Source organism: Sardina pilchardus, chromosome 1 (assembly GCF_963854185.1).
Source record: "Sardina pilchardus chromosome 1, fSarPil1.1, whole genome shotgun sequence".
NCBI classification, from domain to species: Eukaryota; Metazoa; Chordata; class Actinopteri; order Clupeiformes; family Clupeidae; genus Sardina; species Sardina pilchardus.
This window is the reverse complement of record NC_084994.1, coordinates 49,616,105-49,640,542: the sequence shown is the minus strand read 5'-3', so window position 1 is coordinate 49,640,542 and position 24,438 is coordinate 49,616,105. Positions and strand designations below refer to the sequence as shown.

General features: G+C 46.0%; 1 protein-coding gene across 1 annotated transcript; it reads left to right on the top strand.

Moving 5' to 3' along the window:
• Positions 1-24,065, top strand: myh9a (myosin, heavy chain 9a, non-muscle). Its single transcript, XM_062548055.1, has 41 exons — positions 1-160; positions 4,808-5,139; positions 5,515-5,671; positions 6,449-6,476; positions 6,850-6,943; positions 7,502-7,522; positions 8,920-9,012; positions 9,099-9,162; positions 9,318-9,416; positions 9,547-9,690; positions 9,813-9,908; positions 10,032-10,303; positions 12,010-12,183; positions 12,360-12,533; positions 13,127-13,241; positions 13,407-13,594; positions 13,687-13,808; positions 13,950-14,019; positions 14,148-14,308; positions 14,403-14,511; positions 14,635-14,766; positions 15,051-15,257; positions 15,733-15,870; positions 16,067-16,190; positions 16,322-16,493; positions 16,807-17,019; positions 17,238-17,382; positions 17,645-17,851; positions 17,974-18,078; positions 18,384-18,536; positions 18,706-18,954; positions 19,274-19,486; positions 19,619-19,831; positions 20,648-20,809; positions 20,933-21,061; positions 21,280-21,368; positions 21,481-21,604; positions 21,708-21,916; positions 22,188-22,296; positions 22,415-22,587; positions 23,108-24,065. The coding sequence occupies exons 2-41, from the start codon at positions 4,813-4,815 to the stop codon at positions 23,217-23,219; spliced, it is 5,886 nt and encodes a 1,961-aa protein (XP_062404039.1). The 5' UTR covers positions 1-160; positions 4,808-4,812; the 3' UTR covers positions 23,220-24,065.
• Positions 24,066-24,438: the final 373 nt, after the last annotated feature.

Here is a 24,438-nt window from a genome sequence, read left to right as displayed (position 1 = left end):
CGAACAGAAAGGAAAGGGTGAAAAGAGGAAGACAAGCAAACATTACTATAGAAGGAAGCGGACCGAAACACGCGGTAACTTAACAAGGAAGTTACATGCAGCATTAAGGGAGCTGTCTTCTTGCAACACGGACACCCTTCGAACGCCTGCTACCTAACAGGTGAGTGGTCAAGTTATACCTGTTGGCATTCATTCAAGTCCGCCAGCAACCTGTGCAGTATACCGCGACTTTTGGCTAGGCTGTAGCCTAATCGTGGAGGTAAAATGCTACTCCCTAAGGGAGTCGGCCAGTGTCAAGAAATATATCATATGTTTGAAAGGTTTCAATAAAATAGAGTGGAACTGAGCATCCATGTAATTAGCTCTGCTAAATGTTAATTTAAGTTGTTGAGATAGTAAGGAAAACTACCTTGAGTTAGCAACGAGATCAAAATGGAAGATCCTAGACCGCGCAGGCCTACCGAAGATTCTCAAAGTTTCTAAACTAAAGACTAGTATGTCTGTAGCCTGCCTGGACGAGGTAACTTCAATGTATCCACTTTAGTGCTGTGTTTCCTAACTTAAGCCTCCACTGGTTTCTTTGGTTCTTAGCGTGACGCCACCACGACTGCCATTGCATTCCTTATCAAGTCCTATCATGATGTTGGCCAATCAAGCCATTTGAAATGCAACTTCATGCGGATGCACCTGCTTTAAGCGAAAGGCATGATGGGGACGCACTCAACCATTTTGTTCTTACCTGTATTTTGCGTGCCTCGATAGTGAACTCTAATAATAAATGAGGACCCAAAATATTTTCAGGTTGCTTGACGTTGATGAGGTTTGATGTGTGTTCATGTACACACTCTGAGTAGAGAAATGTGTAACTGCAGGGTAGGTGCAAGTCATTCACTGACTCATGCACCCTCTCACTCACACGCCAACTTTTCAGTTCTCTAGTCTCCACAAAGGAAGTCACATCATTGTGCATACAAGAACCCTACACGCTGCTTTTTTTTTAGTTTAAACTTGAGCAGCTAGCCTGTTGGCTGCCATTGGGATTTGTTGTTGTCACTCCAGTGGTGTTGAGGTGCAGAAGTAGAGCAGGGCAATGTTGTTGTGCCGGGTGTGTAGTGCCGGGTGTGTACAGTGAGTCTATCTCTGGAGCATGTGCGAACATTAAGACCCTGATCCTGAACATTAAGACCCTGATCCTGCACTGCGCTAGGGGTCAGCTCTTGCTTGTTCAGTTGGCAGCTGGGTTTAGAGCAGGGATTGAATGACAGCCAGGAGCAGGAGAGAATAGATGAGAAGGTGCCAGGGACCAGGGATGGACGGACGGACGGATGGACCAACAGAGTGGGGGAGAGATAAGGAGGAGTGTGGTGAACGTGTGACTTGGCTGTTTCTACCCAGAGCTGCTCTGCTGTGCATAGATGTTGTATAAGAGTGTCCCCCATCACTTGGGTTTTATTACCTCAGACGTGCTTAATCCTACAGCACTGTTTTAACTTGTCCACCTGATAAGGTATGTATTATGCTGGCCTCCAAATAAGCTGCTAGGTTTGGTGTGAATCTCGTGTGCTTATACATGTAGACAACTCTTTGCACAACAAGCTTAAAAGTACAGTGGGATGGGTTGGATCATTGTTGGTCACTGTACTGAAATAAGTTCATCCATATGCTAGTTTAGTTTGACTTTCTGTATTGGTGCAGTTGTTGGTGAGCAGAAGTAGGCAAGATAAGATGTGCTCACACCAAAGAGGAATTTGCATGTATTCAGCAATAGCTTAGTCTTATGAAGTAACATCCTCTCCCAGTGATCTGGTTGTTGGCACATCAGTTTGCTGCAGTGTTTTGTCATGTGCAGCTCAGCTCCGTGCTGCCTGCCATAATCAGAGCAGAGCTGTCAGTCAGTTGCTCGTTGTGGTCTGACTTCCTGAAACTTCCTCACTAAGTAGTCAAACAGAAGCAGCGCAGTGGCTGAACAGGATGCAGCATGTTACCCAATAAGGCCCTAATATGAGGTGCTCAGAAACACGTTTGTTCCACCGACGCACTTACCTAATGAGTTATCATGAGAATCAGACAATGGGAGCACCCTTTGTCATTCTGTCTCTCTCTTTCTGTTCGATCCTATCCCCATGGCCGAGTGTTTTGGTGGCTTCTGTATTTGTTAGTCTCCTCCCCTTGGTTTGTCCTCACTTGTTCACAAGGCCCGTGTCTGAGTCCTTAATAAACTTAAGAGACAGGAGCTGATGACCCCCCCTGCCTGTAATCCCTTTATCCCTCTCTGGTGCACTCTCACTTGTCCTGCTGCTAGCATTCACCAGGAGCACTACACAGCTGCACCACAATAGTTAGCACCGGGACGGATCCCTTTTCCCCCTCCAGTGGGACCCTTTATACTGGACTGAAGAACTCCACTGGCTGGTGATCAGCATTTCTGTGTTCCTCTCGTTAGCCATAAGAAGGTCAGTATCGTCTATTAAGGCCTGGCGGGGTTGGATAGCCTACTACACAGGATTGGGTTGGATGACCAGTGGTTAGCACTAGAACAGAAGCATTAAGGGTGGGGTTTGGGGCAAAAGTAGGGCTAGGGAGTAATCGGGGATGTGTGTAATGAGGCCTCTGCCTTTGAGGAGCGGAGAAGCAGCTGCGTGCGTGTCAACGGTGAGCCAAAGTTGGTGTGTGTTTGTTCAGTAGCACCAGCCATTAAGGGTGAGCCGATCATTCACTCTCAGGCTTAAGATTGTTGAAGCAATATGGATGGAGCGCGTGAGATCCTTCACAGCTATCTGAGATTGATTAGCTTAGTCTGAGTCATTATGGGTGAGTAGATAGGCAGCCTGGAGTAATCTGCCTCAGATAAGGATGAGGGAGGGATGAGTGAGTGAGTCATGCCCCTCCAACTGAGAGAAGAGATTGGAGCTCTTCTATTTCTCACTCACATACAGTACAGTACTCTCACCAAACACACGCTGCCACTTTCATCTGAAAAGCTGCAGTTGGAAACTCATTGATGTTAAAGCCAGTTCATAAGTGCATGTAGGCCTACTCTTGTGGTCTATTTGGACTTGTACTGTATGCCCACACACCTGGTTTAAAACCGTGGGGTTTCTGTCCCCTATGCTAGGCTGTTGACAACATGCAAAACTGTTGGCTTAAAAATATAGCTCAGTTGCCTTTTTCATTATGGTGATTTACGTCAATTATTTTATTAAAAAAACAATAAACAAAAAAGCAAACATTCTTAGCCTTCATTAACGATTAGCCTTTGCAATTAGAGCAGTTTGTCTATGCAGGCGTTAGCATTTTTAACAGTGCAGGCTGTCTAAAGGGGATTGGATAAAGAGGCTGTTTGGGTAGTGCTGGCTTCTGAGCTTAGGGTGTGGCGCATAATGAAATTTCCCGCTTTGTCCAAACTTGCTCCTGCATTCCTGCCTCCAGTTGTGTTTTCTGCTCCACTTCAAAGGAGTGGGTGACTCCGCTGTCTTCCCCCGGCCCAGACTGCTGTGGCCAAGCAACTCATCGAAGATTACTCTGACTTAGACTTACTTTGACTAGACCAGAAAAATAGAAAGCTACTATAGATATTTCAATTTTCAATAAATCATGGTCAATTCAATATTTCATTTGTGTAGGTTCATCAGAAATGACCTTATCATCCAGTCAGACAGTACAAATCAACAAAACAAATAATCAACACAACTGGTATTATGCAATCTGAAATAGTATCACACTACAAACAAAGTAAGAAAATCATTAACAGCATCAAGATTTAACATTGCCAAGAATTGACGTTTCTGAGAGAGACTGAAAAGGGGCAGAGGTGAAAGGATAGCCTCGACCTGGAGTGATGATTAGGCATGTGTGGAATTCCTTGAATAATTACTGGCCCAAACTGGTATGCACTCCTTGATGTAGGAGATAACCAGTGGAGTGGAGAGAAAGTGGGAATAACCAGTGGAGTGGAGAGAAAGTGGGAATAACCAGTGGAGTGGAGAGAAAGTGGGAATAACCAGTGGAGTGGAGAGAAAGTGGGAATAACCAGTGGAGTGGAGAGAAAGTGGGAATAACCAGAGGAGTGGAGAGAAAGCGGGAATAACTAGGAGTGGAGAGAAGGAGAGGAAGAAGATTCTGTGTTGGGTTTGTCTGAGGGCCCCTGGGGGTCCAGGTGACCTGATGCTGGAGTGAGCTGGAGATATCATGTGCTCACGCAGAGGTGTGGCACTCTGACTAGATCACCTGAAGCCAAACTGGCTTTAAAGACTTTAACACCAGCGCCCTTTTCCAAAAGGTTGGGTTTGCTACTCTTAAGCACACAATTGGTGCAAACATGACTGACGAGAAATGTCTATTTTTGGCCAGATGTGCATAAACAATTTGACTCCGGTTAATGCTCTTCTAACGGCTAACTATCTTCTCGGGAGAAGATTTGATTCCAGCTTTGTTTTGTTTGTTCATATATTTAAATTGAGTTGTTTTATATAGTAGTCCGTATACTAATGATATGACAAGAGTTTAGTTGATGTGACTTGAGTGACACTTGCTTGAAATGCTTTAGCTTTAACCAGTCACTCCTAAAGGCTGCCCATATAGCCTCTATTGAGGTAATTGAAGGTTAAACCAGGTGTAGCCAGTCAAGGAGAATGAGTAATGGCTGACAGGTGTCAGGCTCAAACCTCAGACGTAGTGGCGCCCCAGGGCCAGGTTTCCTATAAAAGTGGCCAGAGACTCATGCTGGGTAACGCTATGGGTAACGTGGGTGCAAAGGGCCACGATCTAGAAGAGTCCTCTAACGACAGTCTCTCTCCACTGCTTATAGCAACCATGTCAAGTGCAGAGAAGTTTCTTTACGTCGACCGCAACTCGATCAACAACCCCCTGGAGCAGGCCGACTGGGCCACCAAGAAGCTGGTATGGGTGCCATCGGACAGGTCGGGCTTCGAGGCGGGCTCCATCAAGGAGGAGAAGGGAGACGAGTGTGTCGTGGAGCTGGCAGACTCGGGCAAGAAGATCAAGGTGAACAAGGATGACATCCAGAAGATGAACCCGCCTAAATTCAACAAGGTGGAGGACATGGCTGAGCTCACCTGCCTCAATGAGGCGTCCGTGCTGCACAACCTGAAGGAGAGATACTACTCCGGCCTCATCTATGTGAGTATCATGCGCGAGCTGGACAGCTCAACACCAAGCATGCATGCACATGGCTCAACCAGTCACCAACATTGCAGCTATTTCTTAAATTTGGATTTCCTGTCATCTTAATGCTGTAGTCGACACTTCTGCAAATAGTGTAATGCTGCTCAGGGCTGTGTTCTCAGTCTTGAGACTGAAATGCCATAATGTCCTTTTGGTTTTGTATGTAACAAAAACAAGCAAACAAAAAATTAATGACTACACACACATCTGTTGATGATACATTATCCAGAATACTTTAGAGCTAGTTGGTTTTTGAGAATGACCAGAATCCCATTGCTCTAACAAGAGTGAAGTTGTTCATGAAGGGCTCATGGTGGTCTCTGTCCTCAGACATACTCAGGGCTCTTCTGTGTGGTGATCAACCCGTACAAGAACTACCCCATCTACTCCGAGGAGATTGTGGACATGTACAAGGGCAAGAAGAGGCATGAGATGCCACCACACATCTATGCCATCACAGACACAGCCTACAGGAGCATGATGCAGGGTGAGTGTGTACACACACACACACACACACACACACACACACACACACACACACACAAAAACAGTAGTGGAGCCTCTCGTACTTGTCACACATGCTGCTGGGACCTTAAGCTGCTGGGACCTTGAATTTCCCCTTGGGGATCAACAAAGTATCTATCTATCGATCTATCTCTATCTATCACATAGTTGGATTCCATTTACTTTACAAGAGTGTGAAGTATGTGAAGTAAGGGGAATGGAATGGCCATAAAAGGTTAATGTGCTCCACCTACACACTTCCTTACAAATGGAGCCACACAGTTATTTGAACTTGAGCTGGTGCTAAATGAGTCATCACAGAGCGTCATTCAGAGTCATGATTGACAACTTCAGTAATGAAATCATAATAAGGCTAAATATGGTAAGGCCTATATATCAACCCTCTATCTCATGAAAGGTTTATTTAAGTAAGATAAACACAGTTTCATTCTTTATTTTACTCTACCTATTTTTTCCTCATTGTTTCTGTCTCATTCATTTATATTATACCTTGTAAAATTAACTGAGACTTACTGTAAGGGCTTTTTAGATGAACAAGTATTTAGTTGCAAACAGTGTGCACATCCCGTCTCTCCTCTTTTAAGTCTGAAGAAGAGCCATGCGGCTCGAAACGTAACTTAGATAAAGTAAACTAAGTGAGAGCAAGTGTGCGGACCTTTTACTCTTTTAGATGAACAACCCATGTTTTAGCCTTATTATACTGATTGTTAACCTTGACTGTCCTTTTTTTCCCCCTCAGATCGTGAGGACCAGTCCATCCTGTGCACGTAAGTTCAAGGCAACCTGAACAAAATGATCTGTGATTGGCTAGGAGTCCATTTTGAATACGGGGGTGGGAGAAGTGTCTTGTGAGTTTCTGAAGTGTAGCCACAGTACATGTTATATGTTCAAGGACAGTCTGGCCAATAAACAACTGCTGGGAGTTACAGTAGTCCAAGTGCTGTATCTATACCCACAGCTTTTTCACACTTGTAAAAATAGTCACACAGGAAAGGGATGTCACTTCACAGGCAGTACAGTTCTGGTGCAGCGTGGCTGTCATGTCGTGATAGTATGTGGGAAATGCAGAGCGGCAGATGAGGTTGTGGGTTTGAGTTTCCCCTCATGTCTGTTGTCTCTGTTCTCTGTTGTCTCTATCAGGGGCGAGTCAGGTGCTGGAAAGACGGAGAACACGAAGAAGGTCATACAGTATCTGGCTCATGTTGCCTCGTCATTCAAGATCAAGAAAGACCCGGTCAGTCCAGGGAACTTTCTAGAATAATTTCCCTTTTAAAGCGTGTTGTTTATCCCTTTCACTTGAGCGTCTCCATGAATGTCTACAAGCTGCTCTACCTGAGCCCATCGTGGCCTCTGTTATTCCTGGGTCTTCACCCACGGTCCTCCCCCTTGTGGACTTGCCACAGATCGTTACTTCCTCTATTCAGTCTTGTGTTTTTTTTACAAGGGGTGCTGCAGGCATTCCTTTCAAGCCTAGGCCTGTTCTCCCACTCTGACCATGACTGCGCGTGTGTGTGTGTGTGTGTGTGTGTGAGAGAGAGAGAGGGTGTGTGTGCTTGTGGGTGCCTTAGTACATGCCCTTTAAAGAAGCAGATGTATGTAAATAAATAAAGCTTTCCCTACCCCATTCAGTGTAAGCCTCTGTCCAGCAGGAGGACATGTTCTACCGTGCCCTTGTCGGAGAGCACAATGAGAGCCGTGTTGCCTAGTGGGGGGAAGATGACTCACCCATCAAGTTCAGTTACATCACTACCTAGTGGTTGACGTTGTTTCTCTGTTTCTGTCTCCCTTGCAGAGCAGTGCGGTCCTGTCTCATGTGAGTTGCCTTCCTCCGCCCAGGTTCCTCACTTTGGGCACTTCCTTAAAACCAAGCGCCTTGCTAACTTCTGCTAACCCCTCTACTGCTTGCCCTGATCATTGCAGCAGGTTCTGTGCTCTCTGTGCTGTCACAAGCACAAGTTTGTCTAGACTCTGGCTTCTTGCTCGTCCCCACTCACTGCCTTCATGTCCTATATTTCTAATTATTTATGGCTCATTTACCTGTTCAGTTTATGCACTGAAATCGGTATTCACAAGTGAAAAAAAGTGGTTTCCAGCTTGCACCATCTAAAATGGTGTCATCCTATTATCTTTTTGTCAAGCTCTTTTGTGTCTGTGATTTCCTTATAATTGTCCTTTTGTACAGAGTTGAGGAACCTCTGTATGGTTTCTCTGCTGTACTCCCTTTTTGGGTAACTGCCTGGAGAAGGGGATGGGATATGTGCTTGTGCTTTGCTTCTATCTTGCAGCTAAAGCTTAAACTGAAACAGTCCTTAACCTCACCACTAACAAAAGTATTGCCAGGCGTGGCACAAGTTCCCTATGACTGCTGTGCGTTATTCCCCTCCTTATCTTTTCCTGTTATCACTCAAATCTCCTTGACAACTGTGACCTTTAAACCAGCAAGCTTCATCTGTGTAATGAACATACTTTGCAAGCCGAGGCAGGTTTCTTCTCCTAACCCATTTCCTGTTCTTGAGAGGAAGACTGACACTCAACGCTTTGCTAGATTCTGGTGGTACAGTTAGAGAGCGCAGCCTGTCTTGTCAATCACAATTTGACACACTCTGTGTCCTACAGTATAATAGTATTCATTTAAAACCAGACTGCCTCTCAATTCTCAATTAAGATTGAGAATGGGTCTGGAGACCCTTCATTCACTTCTGATTTCCAAGGGACGTAACCAGCAATGAAATTAAATCTTAGAATGGTAAATGCTTACCTAGTCTTTTTGGGAGTATAGCAAACACATCTTTCTTGTAAACAAAGGTTTTACATGCAGTTGTTTAACTCTGTTCCAAAGAAAACACATATTGTATACCGTAATACTGAGGTCACCAGCACAGCCATTGGTTGAGTTTAACAGGACTGCTAACTGTACTTCTCTGTCTGTTATCAAGCCTGCTCAATGCTGCATACTGCTAACTGTACTTCTCTGTCTGTTATCAAGCCTGCTCAATGCTGCATACTGTAAGTGCTTGTGATTGGTTCCTGGGTGTTTGGTGATTTGGAAATCTGCTTCAATGGGACTGTCTCCAGACAGATCTGCAGAGTAATTGTAATTTGCTAACCGGTTGCTAATTCAACTAACTAATTTGCTAACCGGTTCCTCTGGGTTCACCCTGGCTAGTATCCATGCTTGATGTTTGCCAACCCTCACTGTTCTCTAAATAGGGGGAGCTGGAGAAGCAGCTGCTGCAGGCCAACCCCATCCTGGAGGCCTTTGGTAACGCCAAGACGGTCAAGAACGACAATTCCTCCAGATTTGTACGATTATTTCCTGTATTTTAATGAATTTCTAAAAGAAGGCTATCAAAATCAAATTCTCACTTGAATATTTTTCCGTTTCACAGGGGAAGTTCATCAGGATCAACTTTGATGTGAATGGCTATATTGTTGGGGCCAATATTGAAACTTGTATCCTTTGAGCGCATACTTCTGTCTTCCTGGGCCAGCATTTTTAGTGTTTGAGCAGCAGTGAAACTGCAATACTAAAACTATTTTACAGTAGTTATAGCTTTATTAGTGAATATCACAAGTTTTGTCTCTCCTTAACTAGTGATCCTGACTAGATCTTCTTGAGAAATCTCGTGCCATTAGACAAGCCAGAGAGGAGAGGGCCTTCCATATCTTCTACTACCTGCTGGCCGGCGCAGGGGACAAACAGCGCAGTAAGTCTTTGTGGAGCCCCCACGCACTGTAGTACAGTCATGATGGTGATTGATTGAATCATTTTGATATTTGTAAAAAGGTGCACTGTTGGATTTGTGTCCTTATGTTGGAGTCATTTTTCTTTTATAGCCGAGTTGTGTCTAGAGGACCACAGCAAGTATCGCTTCTTGTCCAACGGCAACGTGACCATCCAAGGCCAGCAGGACAGGGACATGTACATGGAGACCGTCGAGGCCTTCAAGATCATGAGCATTCCAGAGGACGAGCAGACTGGTGAGCTGGAGCCTACACACATGACTGATCAGTAGCATGTACTGTAATACTGTACATCCAATCGTGTGTGTGTGTGTGTGTGGCCTGTTGTAACGTTGAACTGGTATGCCTCCCTCCCCAAGGTCTGATGAAGGTCGTGTCTGCTGTCCTACAGCTGGGTAATATGACCTTCAAAAAGGAGCGCCACTCTGACCAGGCTTCCATGCCTGATGACACTGGTAATTTACCTTAAATTAAATAAATGAGTTCAAATTTAAACTGCATCTGGCTAAAACAATTCAATGTGCAAGGTGTATTCCCCCTTTTAATACTTCTCTTAAATGCCTCTATGTTTCCTTTAGCTGCACAGAAGGTTTGCCACCTCTTTGGCATCAACGTAACGGACTTCAGCCGTGCCATCCTGTCGCCCCGCATCAAGGTGGGCCGCGACTACGTGCAGAAGGCCCAGACGCAGGAGCAGGCCGAGTTCGCCATCGAGGCCCTGGCCAAGGCCACCTACGAGCGCATGTTCCGCTGGCTGGTCATGCGCATCAACAAGGCCCTGGACAAGACCAAGCGCCAGGGCGCCTCCTTCATCGGCATCCTGGACATCGCCGGCTTTGAGATCTTTGAGGTACGGAAAGCACGAGGCTTTATGTTTTGATCTTCATGGTTGCTGGTGATAACCATGTGTTGCCAACAAAGTGTCTGGTTCCCTGTTCCCTGTTTCATTTTGATTGTGGTGGTTATTGGTCGACTTTTATTTTGTGGAAGTTCATTTTAGACGTAGTGTTGCACGATATACCGATACTAGAAAGGTATCACGATGCCTTAACGCAAAAAACGATACGATTTCCGACGTTTTTAGAATCGATATTTTATTAAAAAATAACTTTCCGTGTCTGTGCAAGGAGCTGCATAGGCTAGTGGGCGTGGCTAACTTTCCCCTCTCACAGTACACGCAGCCACAGTGTGTGCACGCAGCAGGCTGTGAGTGAGTGAGTGAGAGAGGGAGAGATGGCTACAGGTTCAGGAGCGCCTGCCGACCGTCTTCGGCTTGCTGATCAAATAGACGGGTGAACTGAAGTCTGGAGCTATTTCGCATGTGTCGACAGCGAAGGCAAGCCCACAGACACAAGAGATGTAAACAAAAGCATGCAGGCAACGTCCAACTTCGCACAGCACCTTGCGGACAGACATCCCGACCTTAACAAAGAATTCAAAGACCGAGAGGTCAGCGAGAGTGATTGAAAACACCATGTTCAGCCCCAATCGTACCCACAAACTAGTGAAACGAGTGTGGCATATCCTGTAGGCTAATTGGAAAACTATTTTTTCAACACTGAATTTTGACGAGGTATAGCGACAGTAAGCATAGAAACCTCCTTGACGGAGGTATATGTTTCCATCGGGGTTTGCTTGTTTCTGTTTGCAAGATGACTCAATGTTCACGCTGATAATTGTAACTTTAGCATAACTTGCAAACGATCTTTAACATTCAATCAGTTCTGGTAATATTTATCATGGCATGTAGTCTGCCTTTTTTATTATTTCTTAGATATAAGATAGGCTACCTGAAATTCTCTTAGTAGAGCCCATAGCCAGAATTGAGTTCAAACGTTAATTTATTAGCCATGAACGACATACCATTAACTCAGTAGGCTAGACCTCATGTAGGCGTCATCAGATGGCCCACTGAATAGCATAGTAGTAGGCTAACATGCTTATAATTTTAATACGTGTAATTTGTAACAACACAACACGTGTAATTGGTAACAAACAATAAAAAACTACTGACTAAAAAATAATGAACGTGCGGTGACTTTATGATGAGCCCAGAATTGACCTCACTAGTGTAGACTATTAAATTAAACTCACATTTCTCTTCACCTGGTGGAGGTTTGCGTCCTACTGAGCATATTGTCTGGATTTAACTATTATAAAGAATGGTCTCTGCAAGTCAGACAATCAAACTCATGAAATATTAAAGTAAGCTAACTTGTCCACTCCCTTTAGAGGAAATTTTAAAGAAAAGTGGCCGGCAAATATGTTAACAAACAAGAGATTATGCTCATACTAGCTCTGGGGAATAATAATTATTATTATTATTAGTGTAATTTGCTCAACAAAAACCCCGGACAGGAACAAGCTGGTTAAAGTGAAACCGAACCAGACCATTATTGATCTTTTTTCCAGATATTTTAGAATTTCACCGTGGTATCGGTTCAGTATCGACTATCGAGGTATTTATGGCAGGTATCGAATCAAAGTCATAATTTTGGTATCGTGACAACACTATTTAGACGTATCTAAAATGCCCTATCTCGTCCTCTTTTACAGCTCAACTCCTTCGAGCAGCTCTGCATTAACTTCACCAACGAGAAGCTGCAGCAGCTGTTCAACCACACCATGTTCATCCTGGAGCAGGAGGAGTACCAGAGGGAGGGCATCGAGTGGAGCTTCATCGACTTCGGCCTGGACCTGCAGCCCTGCATTGACCTCATCGAGAGGCCTGTACGTCACCACAGCGTTGACGCTGATCAACCAAACCCATTCTCCTTCTGCATAAACGCTTCCTTCTCTCTGTTCATGTACTTGCTTCCTCCTTCTTCTGATTTGTGATAAGTGCTCAGCCTTGTCTGAGCGTTCTGTGTACTGTACAATTGCTCATGCGATGTCTCCCTCTCCAGTCCGGTCCTCCAGGTATCTTGGCCCTGCTGGATGAGGAGTGCTGGTTCCCCAAAGCCACCGACAAGACCTTTGTGGACAAGGTGTGCCAGGAGTTGGGCGACCACCCCAAGTTCCACAAGCCCAAGAAGCTGAAGGATGATGCGGACTTCTGTGTCACCCACTATGCTGGAAAGGTACCGAAGACTAGCATGTCACATACAAATGTTATTGTGCCACAGAAGCAATTCGGCCGTTGCATTAGTGACCTACACAGACCTATAATTACAACCTTAGAGGAAAATATGTGATCGCTTGCATAATAATAATAATGACGTTTCCACGGAGAGAGCGTCAACCATCAAGTGCCACTACTGAATGGGTTTCCATTGAGCTCATTTGTGTATTTTAAGTGCAGTGGTGTTGCCATCAACTGTGTTGTGTGAAATAAAAATGGGTCAAAGGAAGAATTGTGAACAGTTATGGGATTCAGGGTCGTACTGGCAGGTAAAATTAAAATTTTATCAAATGAGTGTTTGCAAATAAACTCATTTGTATAAACCCTGAATCACTGACTGTGTACCTTATGCAAATTGAAAGTTAATCCACCCTAGCGACTCCCCTTTGAATTCACCTTAGATGTTGGGTGAATTTCAAGTATTTCCAGTCTTAATTTTCAATTTGAATAGTTAGAGAATGTACAAATATAAAAAAAGGTGATGATCCATACAAGAAAGTGTTTAGGGGTCCTCCAAGACCAAGTGTTTAATCCTGTTCCTTTGTTGTTCAGGTGGACTATAAAGCAAACGAGTGGCTGATGAAGAACATGGATCCTCTGAATGACAATGTGGTGTCTCTGCTCAACCAGTCCTCTGACAAGTTTGTGTCTGAACTGTGGAAAGATGGTGAGTGTGGAAGTTCAGGCGTTGGAATCAAAGCACACACTGTGCTTGTAGTTAACTAGGTTTTCAAATCAAATAGATAAATGAATGAAGGGTCTGCCATGATTGAAGGTTACTAAGTGGGGGGACTGATCTCTTTTTTTTTTTTTTTTATCTCCTGTGTTGCAGTGGATCGTATTGTTGGATTGGATAAAGTGGCTGGAATGGACTCGATGCCTGGGGTCTTCAAGACACGTAAGGGAATGTTCCGTACTGTTGGCCAGCTTTATAAGGAGCAGCTTGGCAACCTGATGACCACTCTAAGGAACACCAACCCCAACTTCGTCCGCTGTATCATCCCCAACCACGAGAAGAAGGTGTGAATCTCAGTAAAATGGCAAAGTCTGAAAACGACTGGGTGATTTTATTTAAAGTGCTGATAATCCTGATGTTAACTTTTTTCACTCAGGCTGGTAAACTGGAGCCCGGGCTAGTCTTGGATCAGTTGAGGTGCAACGGTGTCTTGGAGGGCATCCGTATCTGCAGACAGGGTTTCCCCAATCGCATCGTCTTCCAGGAGTTCAGACAGAGGTAAGGTTTTAGTCCCCTCACTACTGTTCCTCTTGCACCATCACACCGCTCTTTCACAGATTGAGCACTCTCCGTTAGCAAGGTGAGACGGAAGCATTTTCGGGATGATGACCTTCAGTATTTTGAACTCTTCACTTTCAGGTATGAGATCCTCACTCCCAGTGCAATTCCCAAAGGGTTTATGGATGGCAAACAAGCTTGTGTCCTCATGGTGAGTGCAGTGTTTTTTTTTTAATTATTATTATTATTATTATTTTATTTTTCTAATTCTTACCAGTATTCACTGACCTACTTACTGCCTTGTTTACATCTTCTGGTGTCTCCATTCTTGTCCGTCAGGTCAAAGCCCTGGAGCTGGACCCCAACCTCTTCAGGATCGGTCAGAGCAAAGTGTTCTTCCGCGCTGGAGTCCTGGCCCACCTGGAGGAGGAGCGGGACCTGAAGATCACCGATGTCATCATCAGCTTCCAGGCCTGGTGCAGGGGCTATGTTGCACGCAAGTAAGCAGGAACTGCGTGATGCTGGTTAGAAATTCATTGCGCAAGTTTAAAAATGTATTTTTATTAAAGCATGACCTGAACACTCCTCCATCAGGTCTTTTGCTAAGAGGCAGCAGCAGCTGACTGCTATGAGGGTGATCCAGAGGAACTGTGCCGCCTACCTCAAACTCAAGAACTGGCAGTGGTGGAGACTCTTCACCAAGGTGACGTCCAGTCAACATTTCTTTGTTTTAAACCTTGTCCTTTAAAGCTCCCCCTCTCCGTGGGGAAGTGTCAGATGGTGAGATGTGTGACTTGACACTGTTGGTTCCCTGGTCACCTTGCAGGTGAAGCCCCTGCTGCAGGTCACCAGGCAGGAGGAGGAGATGGTTGCCAAAGACGAGGAGCTGGTCAAGGTGAAGGAGATGCAGCTGCAGGCTGAGCAGCAGCTCAAGGACTTTGAGAGCAAGCAGGACCAGGTACAGCCCTCCGAGCACCACTGTCCACTACATCACCCTGTCACTCTGTCACAACCAATTAAGATTTTTAAATATGGATGAGGCTTGTGTCATCTGATCAACCACTGTCCCACACATGGATTGGACCTAGTCCGAGACTTCCTGTTTTCTTTTGGTGTAGGCTTACGCTTCCCTGTATGGAGAAACTGGCTCATCATTTTTTTATATATATCTATAGATGATATTGTAACTTGTAACGTGGCGTGCTCTAACCCATCATGCCCTGGTGCTCTCTCTCCCTGCAGCTGATGGTGGAGAAGCTGGCTCTGCAGGAGCAGCTGCAGGCCGAGATGGAGCTGTGTGCCGAGGCCGAGGAGGTGCGGGGCCGCCTGACGGCCAGGCAGCAGGAGCTGGAAGGAATCCTCCATGACCTCGAGTCTCGTGTGGAGGAGGAGGAGGAGCGCGTCGGCCAGATGCAAACGGAGAAGAAGAAGATGCAGCAGAACATCTCGGTCAGTGGGTCTGACGTGTCACAGTGAGCTTGATGTGTGAATGGCTGAATGATATTTTTGTACATTTTGCTTTGTTTTGGTAAACGGAAATATAAGGTTAATGCCATATGCCCACAGTATGACACTTCATGACTTTTTGCATTTAGACATGAATTATAAGCCATTGCCCAGCATTTAACACCAAGTGCATTACTCTCTGAAAAGAGAGGGTCAAGGCTGTCTAAATTATTCATCCCCTGATACATCTACATCAGAATTCCCCAGATTATTGCTAAAGACTCTCATTAGATGGCCATTTTGACGAGAATGAGTGTTTCTGGAGACGGGAGCATTGGTGTGCCCGAAGAGTTCTGGAGGTGCCGGTGATGTCCGCCTGTCTCACTCCCCTTCCTGTCTCACTCCCCTTCCTGTCTCACTCCCCTTCCTGTCTCACTCCCCTTCCTGTCTCACTCCCCTTCCTGTCGTCGGTCTGTAGGAGCTGGAGCAGCAGCTGGATGAGGAGGAGGGCGCCAGGCAGAAGCTGCAGCTGGAGAAGGTCACCATGGACGCCAAGATGAAGAAGATCGAAGAGGATGTCATGGTGCTGGACGATCAAAACAACAAGCTCAACAAGGTTGGTCAAAAATGTCGAGGCTGTGGAATGGAATCGTGATTGAATGCTATTTGATACATGAAAAGAGATGGGCAAGCTTTGGAAACTGGAACCGTTTTTAGGTCAAATTAGGTCTTTCTACCATTAATCTTGTTTGCTTGATTGAAATTGTCAAATGCCTAAACCCTGTGTGTGCACTTTGGGTTGTCATTTGCAGGAGAAGAAGCAGATGGAGGAGAGGATCTCGGAGTTCACTGCCATCCTGGCTGAAGAGGAAGAGAAGTCCAAGAGTCTGCAGAAACTCAAGAACAAACACGAGGCCATGCTCACGGACTTGGAAGGTGAGCAAACAGAAGATTTGTGAAGATGGTGGCCTGCTGTGCACAAGTTGTTGTGAGTCTTTGCAGGGCTTTTGGAGATCCTGGACTAACGTGCCTAACTGCTGTCCTGTGTTTTCCACGCTGTCTACTAGACCGCCTGCGCAGGGAGGAGAAGCAGCGTCAGGAGCTGGAGAAGAACCGGCGCAAGCTGGAGGGCGACTCCAACGAGCTCTCCGACCAGCTCGCTGAGCTGCACGCCCAGATCGCCGAACTCCGCGCCCAGCTAGCCAAGAAGGAGGAGGAGCTTCTGGCCGCTTTAGCCAGGTGGGTTATTGACACCAGTCCCCCCCCCACACCCACACTGACAAGGCTACCAGTTCTATTTCGTTTGTCCTGACCGCCAGAGGTGGTGCTTTCAGCTCTGGCGGTCATCCGAAACTCATAGAACCGTTATATGCATAACCTTCGTTTTCCACATGTAAAGCTCTTGAAATAATTATTTTTTTCCATCTATAAACTATAATACTTGATTTTGAAATAGGATGCTGAATTGTGTTGATTGGGTTATTTATTTGAGGATGCTGCTAGAGATATTAGTGCGCCACATCCATTTTCATCTGACTTTTGCTCTCTCCAGGATTGAGGAGGAGGCTGCCCTGAAGAACACGGCCCAGAAGAAGATCCGGGAGCTGGAGGCTCAGCTGTCTGAGCTGCAGGAGGACCTGGAGCTGGAGAAGGGGGCGCGTGGGAAGGCCGAGAAACACCGGCGCGACCTGGCCGAGGAGCTGGAGGCCCTCAAGACCGAGCTGGAGGACACGCTGGACACCACTGTTGCCCAGCAGGAGCTCAGGTAACCTCACCTGATGTTGTACACTGATCCACAACCGAGTGATCTTATTAGTCAGAAACATTGTAACTTATGATCGTTGATAAGCTGTGTTGAATATTTATACAAATTGATCAACTTTAAAATGGCTGATGTATATTCTGAATACACACGTCATCAGCGTTCTAGAACGTGCCAGTGATTCTTTGCACCACTACCATTTATTTCTATCTACATTTCAGAGCTAAGCGAGAGTCTGAGGTGACCGAGCTCAAGAGGACTCTGGACGATGAGGCCAAGTCCCATGAGAATATGCTGGCTGAAGTGCGCCAGAAGCACAACCAGGCCTTCGAGGAGATCAACGAGCAGCTGGAACAGGCTAAACGGGTGAGCACTGGCTGGCAAACCTCAACCACTGCGTACACTATGACTCGTTAGCCAGTTAACACCGGCAGGGCTAATACAATCAGCACTTAGTTTGACATAAGGTCTACTCCACTCGCACATAAGTAGACGCTTCATATGTGTTTTTTTTGTTTTTTTTATCCTAACTGATTTCATTCATTAAACAAATAATTTAATGAATTGATCAATATGCTGGGCATCACTATACAGTAGATATGACTCGCTGTTGTCTTCACTCCAACAGAACAAGGTGTCGATGGAGAAAATGAAGCAGGCTCTGGAGAGTGAGTACAATGAGGTGCAGATCGAGCTGAAGACTCTGACCGAAGGCAAGAACGACTCGGAGCACCGCCGGAAGAAGGCGGAGTCCCAGGTGCAGGAGCTCCAGATTAAGCACGCGGAGAGCGAGAGGCAGAGGCAGGAGCTGGCCAGCAAAGTGGCCAAGATGCAGGTGAGCAGACACACCTGTCCATTCAGAGATCCAAAGGTCTACCAGTGACTTGCAGTATGTCATCTGCTGATACACCATCCTCATTCTCTCTATGCCGCTGATCCCACCCCAAATCTTCCTAGACGGAGCTGGAGCATGTGAACACCTCACTGACGGACGTGGAGAGCAAGTCCATCAAAGCCTCCAAGGACTGTTCTGCTGTGGAGTCTCAGCTTCAGGATGTGCAGGTACAGTGCTGCATGAACCACAAACACTCCACGTGGCCATTTACATACATTCATATACAACTGGAGGCGACTTCTGAATTAACGTTATTGCAAACTTGGTCCAAGTACATGGATCAAGTTTAACCCATTAAGACCCATTCTGTCTGGTCTGACTGATAAAAATCTGTACTTGTCAGTACTTGAATTTGCTCAATTTTGAGTACACCATGTTTTATACACTTGATTTGTCTGTTAATGTTTCCTTCCATTTGTCCTCTACAACCCCAATATTCTACAATGTTTCTCGGCCTCTTGTAACACTCCAGGAGCTCCTTGAAGAGGAGACGCGGCAGAAACTGTCTCTGTCCTCCAAGCTGAGGCAACTGGAGGACGAGCAGAACAACCTGCGGGAGATGCTCGAGGAAGAGGAGGAGGCCAAGAAGAACGTGGAGAAGCAGCTGTACACCGCACAGGCCCAGGTGAGTCCAGGAGCCACCACACACACACACACACACACACATCCGGAGGAAGAGGGTCACCTGAGAGCTTTTACAAATTCCCTTCCCATTTCCCCCCTGCCAACACACTCTAATCTAATTCTGCTACTTCTCCTGGTTTTCTCCCTCCACTCCACCGTTCACCCTGTAGCTGGCGGAGGTGAAGAAGAAGGTGGAGCAGGAGGCTCTGTCCCTGGAGGGTGCGGAGGAGAGCAAGAAGCGCGTGCAGCGCGAGATGGAGAACATCATGCAGCAGCTGGATGAGAAGAACTCGGCCTACGACAAGCTGGAGAAGACCAAGAACCGGGTGCAGCAGGAGCTGGACGACATGCTGGTGGACCAGGACCACCTGCGCCAGATCGTCTCCAACCTGGAGAAGAAGCAGAGGAAGTTTGACCAGGTATGTTTCAGATGCCTGTGTAGATGTACGGAATGTAGAAGATGCCTTATTCCTGTGTAGATGTACGGAATGTAGAAGATGCCTTATTCCTGTGTAGATGTACAGAATGTTTCAGATGCCTTATTCCTGTGAAGATGTACAGAATGTAGAAGATGCCTTATCCCTGTGTAGATGTACAGAATGTAGAAGATGCCTTACTCCTGTGTAGATGTACAGAATGTAGAAGATGCCTTATTCCTGTGTAGATGTACAGCATGTAGAAGATGCCTTATCCCTGTGAAGATGTACAGAATGTAGAAGATGCCTTACTCCTGTGTAGATGCTGGCGGAGGAGAAGACCATCTCCACTAAGTACGCTGAGGAGCGCGACCGAGCGGAGGCTGAGGCCCGCGAGAAGGAGACTCGGGCTCTGACTCTGACCCGGGAGCTGGAGACCATGACCGACCAGAGGGACGACCTCGACCGTGCCAACAAGATGCTCAAATCGGAGATGGAGAACTTGGTGTCCTCAAAGGACGAAACTGGCAAGAGTGTAAGGCCACGTATCTATTCACGTTTCAGTATTCGCCATAGCACTCTGTAATAGGACAGTCCCTTACGAGTAAGGGATGGTAGCATGGGAGGGGCCTCACCCAACTGTTCTTCCCCTCTCTTCTCTGTGAAGGTCCATGAGCTGGAGCGTGCCAAGAGAGCGATGGAGCAACAGCTGCTGGAGATGAAGACGCAGGTGGAGGAGCTGGAGGACGAGCTGCAGCTCACCGAGGACGCCAAGCTCCGTCTGGAGGTCAACATGCAGGCCATGAAGGCCCAGTTTGACCGGGACCTGCTGGGTAGAGATGAGATGGGAGAGGACAAGAGGAAACAGTTGATAAAACAGGTGTGTGTGTCTGTGTCTGTGTCTGACTACCAGTACCAGAAATGTAAAAGAGAACACACACATAGACACAGACACTTAAGCAATTCCAACCAGTGGCAATACTGTTTTTATACAATTAAATTCACATACCCTGAATTTTTCTTGTGAAAACATGTGTGACCAAGCAGAACACATTATTTTTATTTGAATGGGTTCAAATTAAGCTAGAAAGCATCACAGAATAGTGCAATCATTAAACAGCTTTGACTATTCCCCAGATGTGTTCGGACCTCAAAGTTCAATTTTGGCCCCATCATTCCAAATGACTTTTCCTTCAGAAGTTCTAAGACTTGTTTACAATATGCCAAACCGCACCCACAGTAGACATCCTGTTTTGTGGCATTGATGAAGTAATGACTTTGTGTGTGATTTCAGTTATTACTATTGCAGCTCAACTGAATATTGAAATGCAGGCATTGATTTATTCCTTATGTGATACCAGTCCAAAAGCTGTTCCGTGTTGCGTTTTTGTGCATCTTGATGTTGCGTAACATTAAACACCTTCCCTTGCCCAGAGCCATATAAAGAGAGAGTTGCGACAACTCCATTGACGCTAATGTTCCATATTTTCTCAACAATAGTTCCCGGAAGTTAGGATCGAACACTCGTTAACAGACAGTAAAAGACGGTTATTTTATGATTCTAACGAACAGTCAAAATCGTTTCCGGGAACTATTTGAACTACTTGAAGTTACACGAACCACGTCACAAACTGAATTTTCTGTACCCGGGTTGTCGCAACTCTCTCTTTATATGGCTCTGCCCTCGCCCCTCCAGGTGCGGGAGATGGAGGTGGAGCTGGAGGACGAGCGCAAGCAGCGCACTCTGGCCATGGCCGCGCGCAAGAAGATGGAGCTCGACCTGTCCGACCTGGAGGCCCAAATCGACATGGCCAACAGGGCTCGAGACGAGGCCCTGAAACAACTCAGGAAGCTACAGGTAAGGAGCGCTACAAAGCACAAAGCTCAGCGTTCAACATCTGGGCCTCGTGCTACAAGTGCATGAGTGCTCACTAGCCAGTGTGGTGCCTACTTAACACCCCTGTCTGCCCTCTGCCCCCAGGCCCAGATGAAGGACCAGATGCGGGAGTTTGAGGAGATGCGGATGTCCAGGGACGAAGCCCTCAACGAGGCCAAAGAGAATGAGCGGAAGATCAAAAGCATGGAGGCTGAGAACTTCCAGTTCCAAGAGGTTTGTAAGGACTCAAGGAGTCTCCCAACCATCTGCATTTACTGTTAGTCCTGCATCTCATATTCAAATGTGTTCATCTGAAAAGCAACCAAGAATGGTGTATACATAGTAAAGCTACTAGTTAGTGAAATAATGTATGAATAACCAGAATCCATGTGCTCATTGTTGATTGTATGATGTGTTCAGGATTTGACATGTGTATTCCCCCCTCTCTTTAGGATCTGTCCTCAGCTGAACGGGCAAAGAGACAGATACAGTCCGAACGGGATGAGCTGCAGGATGAGATCACCAGCCAGAACAGCAAGAAGTGAGACAACGATTCATACTCTGTCTCTCTCTCTCTCTCTGTGTGTGTGTGTGTGTGTGTGTGTGTGTGTGTGTGTGTGTGGTGTGCTGACATTCTCCTCTCCTGTTTGCAGCTCTCAGCTGAATGATGAGAAGAGGAAGTTGGAGGCCCGCATCGCCCAGCTTGAGGAGGAGCTGGAGGAGGAGAGCCTCAACGTTGATCTGGTCAACGACCGACTGAGGAAGGCCATGCTGCAGGTCCGAAGATTGAATGGTTTTTGACTGACGCAAGTTGAAGTGTTTTCTAGTTAGAAGATGTAGCCTGCTTGTGATGTGTACTCACGGCCCCCGTCCTCCACAGACCGACCAGATGACCACGGAGCTGTCGTCCGAGCGCAGCACCTGCCAGGTCCTGGAGGGCCAGCGCTCCCAGATGGACCGCCAGAACAAGGAGCTGAAGCTGAAACTGCAGGAGATGGAGGACACGGTCAGGTCCAAATACAAGGCCACCATCACCTCCCTGGAGGCCAAGATCGCGGCACTTGAGGAGCAGCTTGACACTGAAACTAGGTAAAGTCACAAAGTGACACAAAGTGTGTGGGGGGGGTGGGTGTTGGTGTAGGTGTGGGAGTGTGTGTAGGTGTGGTCACAGTTTAATATTGAAGAGATATTGGTTTTGAGGTGAAGCATTAAAGGGAGAGACGATCGATAGCGTGACACTTTTGAAACTCACTGTGAACTGATGTTGAGGGCATGATTTGTGTATCACAATTAGTTTATCAAGTAATAATGTTGTTTCTATTGTATGTCAATGGTTTCTTTCTTCTCCTCCCAACCCCAGAGAAAGACAGCAGGCCTCTAAACTGGTGCGGCGCACAGAGAAGAGGCTGAAGGAGGCCATTTTACAGATTGATGATGAGAGACGCAGCACAGACCAGCACAAAGATCAGGTGAGCCGGATGGCATAGAGCGGGAATAAATGCAACATAAACTTTGCCATCACTGTTCCTAGAGGCCTGCCGTATGCTGCAGTTCATGGAGGGCCTCTTCTTTGCCTTCATCCTTTAGGTTGACAAGCTGAACGTCCGCATGCGTCAGCTGAAGAGACAGCTGGAGGAGGCCGAGGAGGAGTCGACGCGAGCCAACGCCTTCCGCAGAAAGCTGCAAAGGGAACTGGACGAAGCCACGGAGTCGGCCGACCTCATGAACCGCGAAGTCAGCTCTCTAAAGAGCAAACTCCGGTATGTCATTAAAGTGTACCGGTACCTATACCCTCCGCTCTGAGCACTGCTCCACCTCCACCCAAAGGCTAAAGAGTGGGCGAGGTGTTTACTAGACCGGAGTGTATGGACAGTATATCGTGAAGTGGAGGAACCCCAAGCAGTCAACACTTGAATCACAAAATCATCTAAGGCCAATGTAGATTAATCACGCTACAGTCACATGATGTAGTTTATTGCTCAAAAAACACATTGAAGTTTACTGTATCTCTTTTAATTCTACTCGGTATGGCACATGACTGCACTGTGTCCATTCCACCACTAGCTTCAGTGGGTGACCTGTAGTGTTATCTGAATCAGTTGACAAGATAAATGGTAACTTCTTCAAATTGTATTTTGTCCACATCAAATGTATTTTGCCCTGACGGTAGTTTCTAGTTACAGTATGGTTTCACTTGACAAAGCCATCATGCTGGTGTTACTGTACATTACAGCGTGATTACTGGTATATCCCATTAAAACCCACTGTGTTTGCTTCCAGGCGTGGGGACTACTCTCTGAATGTGAGGAGACTCGTTGGTCGCACAGGCACGGATGGCAGCGATGACGAGGCGGAGGTGAAGAGTGAGACCCCTGAGCCCACACCGGAGTGACCTCTGACCCCACCACTGCCCCCCTCACTCGTGGCGCTCAGATGATTGGAATTGCGCTTACCTCACCTTCCGTGTCGTTTACCCAATCTCACGTTCCCGCCTTAATTGTGACGTGCTTGAAATGAAAACGCCCCCTGTGACCTGCTTTTACATGTAACCATGTCTTGAAGGTGTACTTGCTAGCAGCGTAAGGACCAGTGAGCAACAATACACAATGTTTAGAAAAGGAACATAGAAGCACTCAGGATTTTGGTGAAATTAACATTTAAGAGATTTATTCAAATAACTGCAGTTTGTCCACGTTTAACTCTGTTTCTGGTTTTTTTTTTTTTTAATCAGTATTTTTTTTCTACTTTACTTGAATACCTTTAAAGTACCTACATTCCTGTGCACACTTAGTTCTCTTGGGGTGTTACCACTTCTACAGCTTACCACAGTTGTCTTTCTACCTGTTTTGTTCTTAGAGGAGGCTTGTTGCAACTGAATCTTACTGTACACGTTTTCTGAAGACTTAATAAATTACACATTGTTGTTTACAAAGTCTCACCAAAATCAACAGTTCACACCTGAACGGGCACATTTTGTGGGAACAAAGTGGGAACTGCTGTCTTGTGTCGCCTTAAAAAAAATCTCCATTTCTGAATGGGCTCATTTTTTTTCTGCGTTTTTGTCTTTCTGTTAAAGATATTTGGGTGATGGATGCCACTAGGGGTTAAGTATAAATGTATGCTTGCAATTAATCCATTTTAAACATTTATAGTCCGCTTACTGTGACCAATCAATTTTATGTACTGTTGGTCCATTTAATGTATATTTGCATTTCAATAAAGTTTATGGTATAACTTGCTTGAAGGGTATTCCATTATTCAACAGCTCAACATGGATTTGGCACCCCTAAATCATGACATATCTTGACCCATCTCTTATGAAATGTAAAGCCTGATGATTGCCTTTTCAATTACAGATAGACACGGCCTAGAAAATTGCATCAAATGGCACAGTAGCCCATCATATGCACCACTGGTTTCCTGTCCTCTCTCAAGGAAACAATTTGTGCTGAAGCCTAAATGTGTGCACATTGGTATCATATGGAGATGTATGATTTCACATTAGAACTGCTGTCTTGCCCTCTTTGGACTTTGATTGTGGAGCTAACATTTACAACATATTGTATTATGTCAATGCGGAAACGAAATGCACAACTAAGAAATTACCAGCA

Bases quoted from the DNA above. Each gene is read 5' to 3' on its own strand.
- myh9a (XM_062548055.1), top strand. From the start codon at position 4,813: ATGTCAAGTGCAGAGAAGTTTCTTTACGTCGACCGCAACTCGATCAAC. The intron at 12,184-12,359 runs GTACGTCACCAC...CTCCCTCTCCAG, and splicing joins TTGACCTCATCGAGAGGCCT to TCCGGTCCTCCAGGTATCTT. The intron at 17,852-17,973 runs GTGAGCAGACAC...AAATCTTCCTAG, and splicing joins GCAAAGTGGCCAAGATGCAG to ACGGAGCTGGAGCATGTGAA.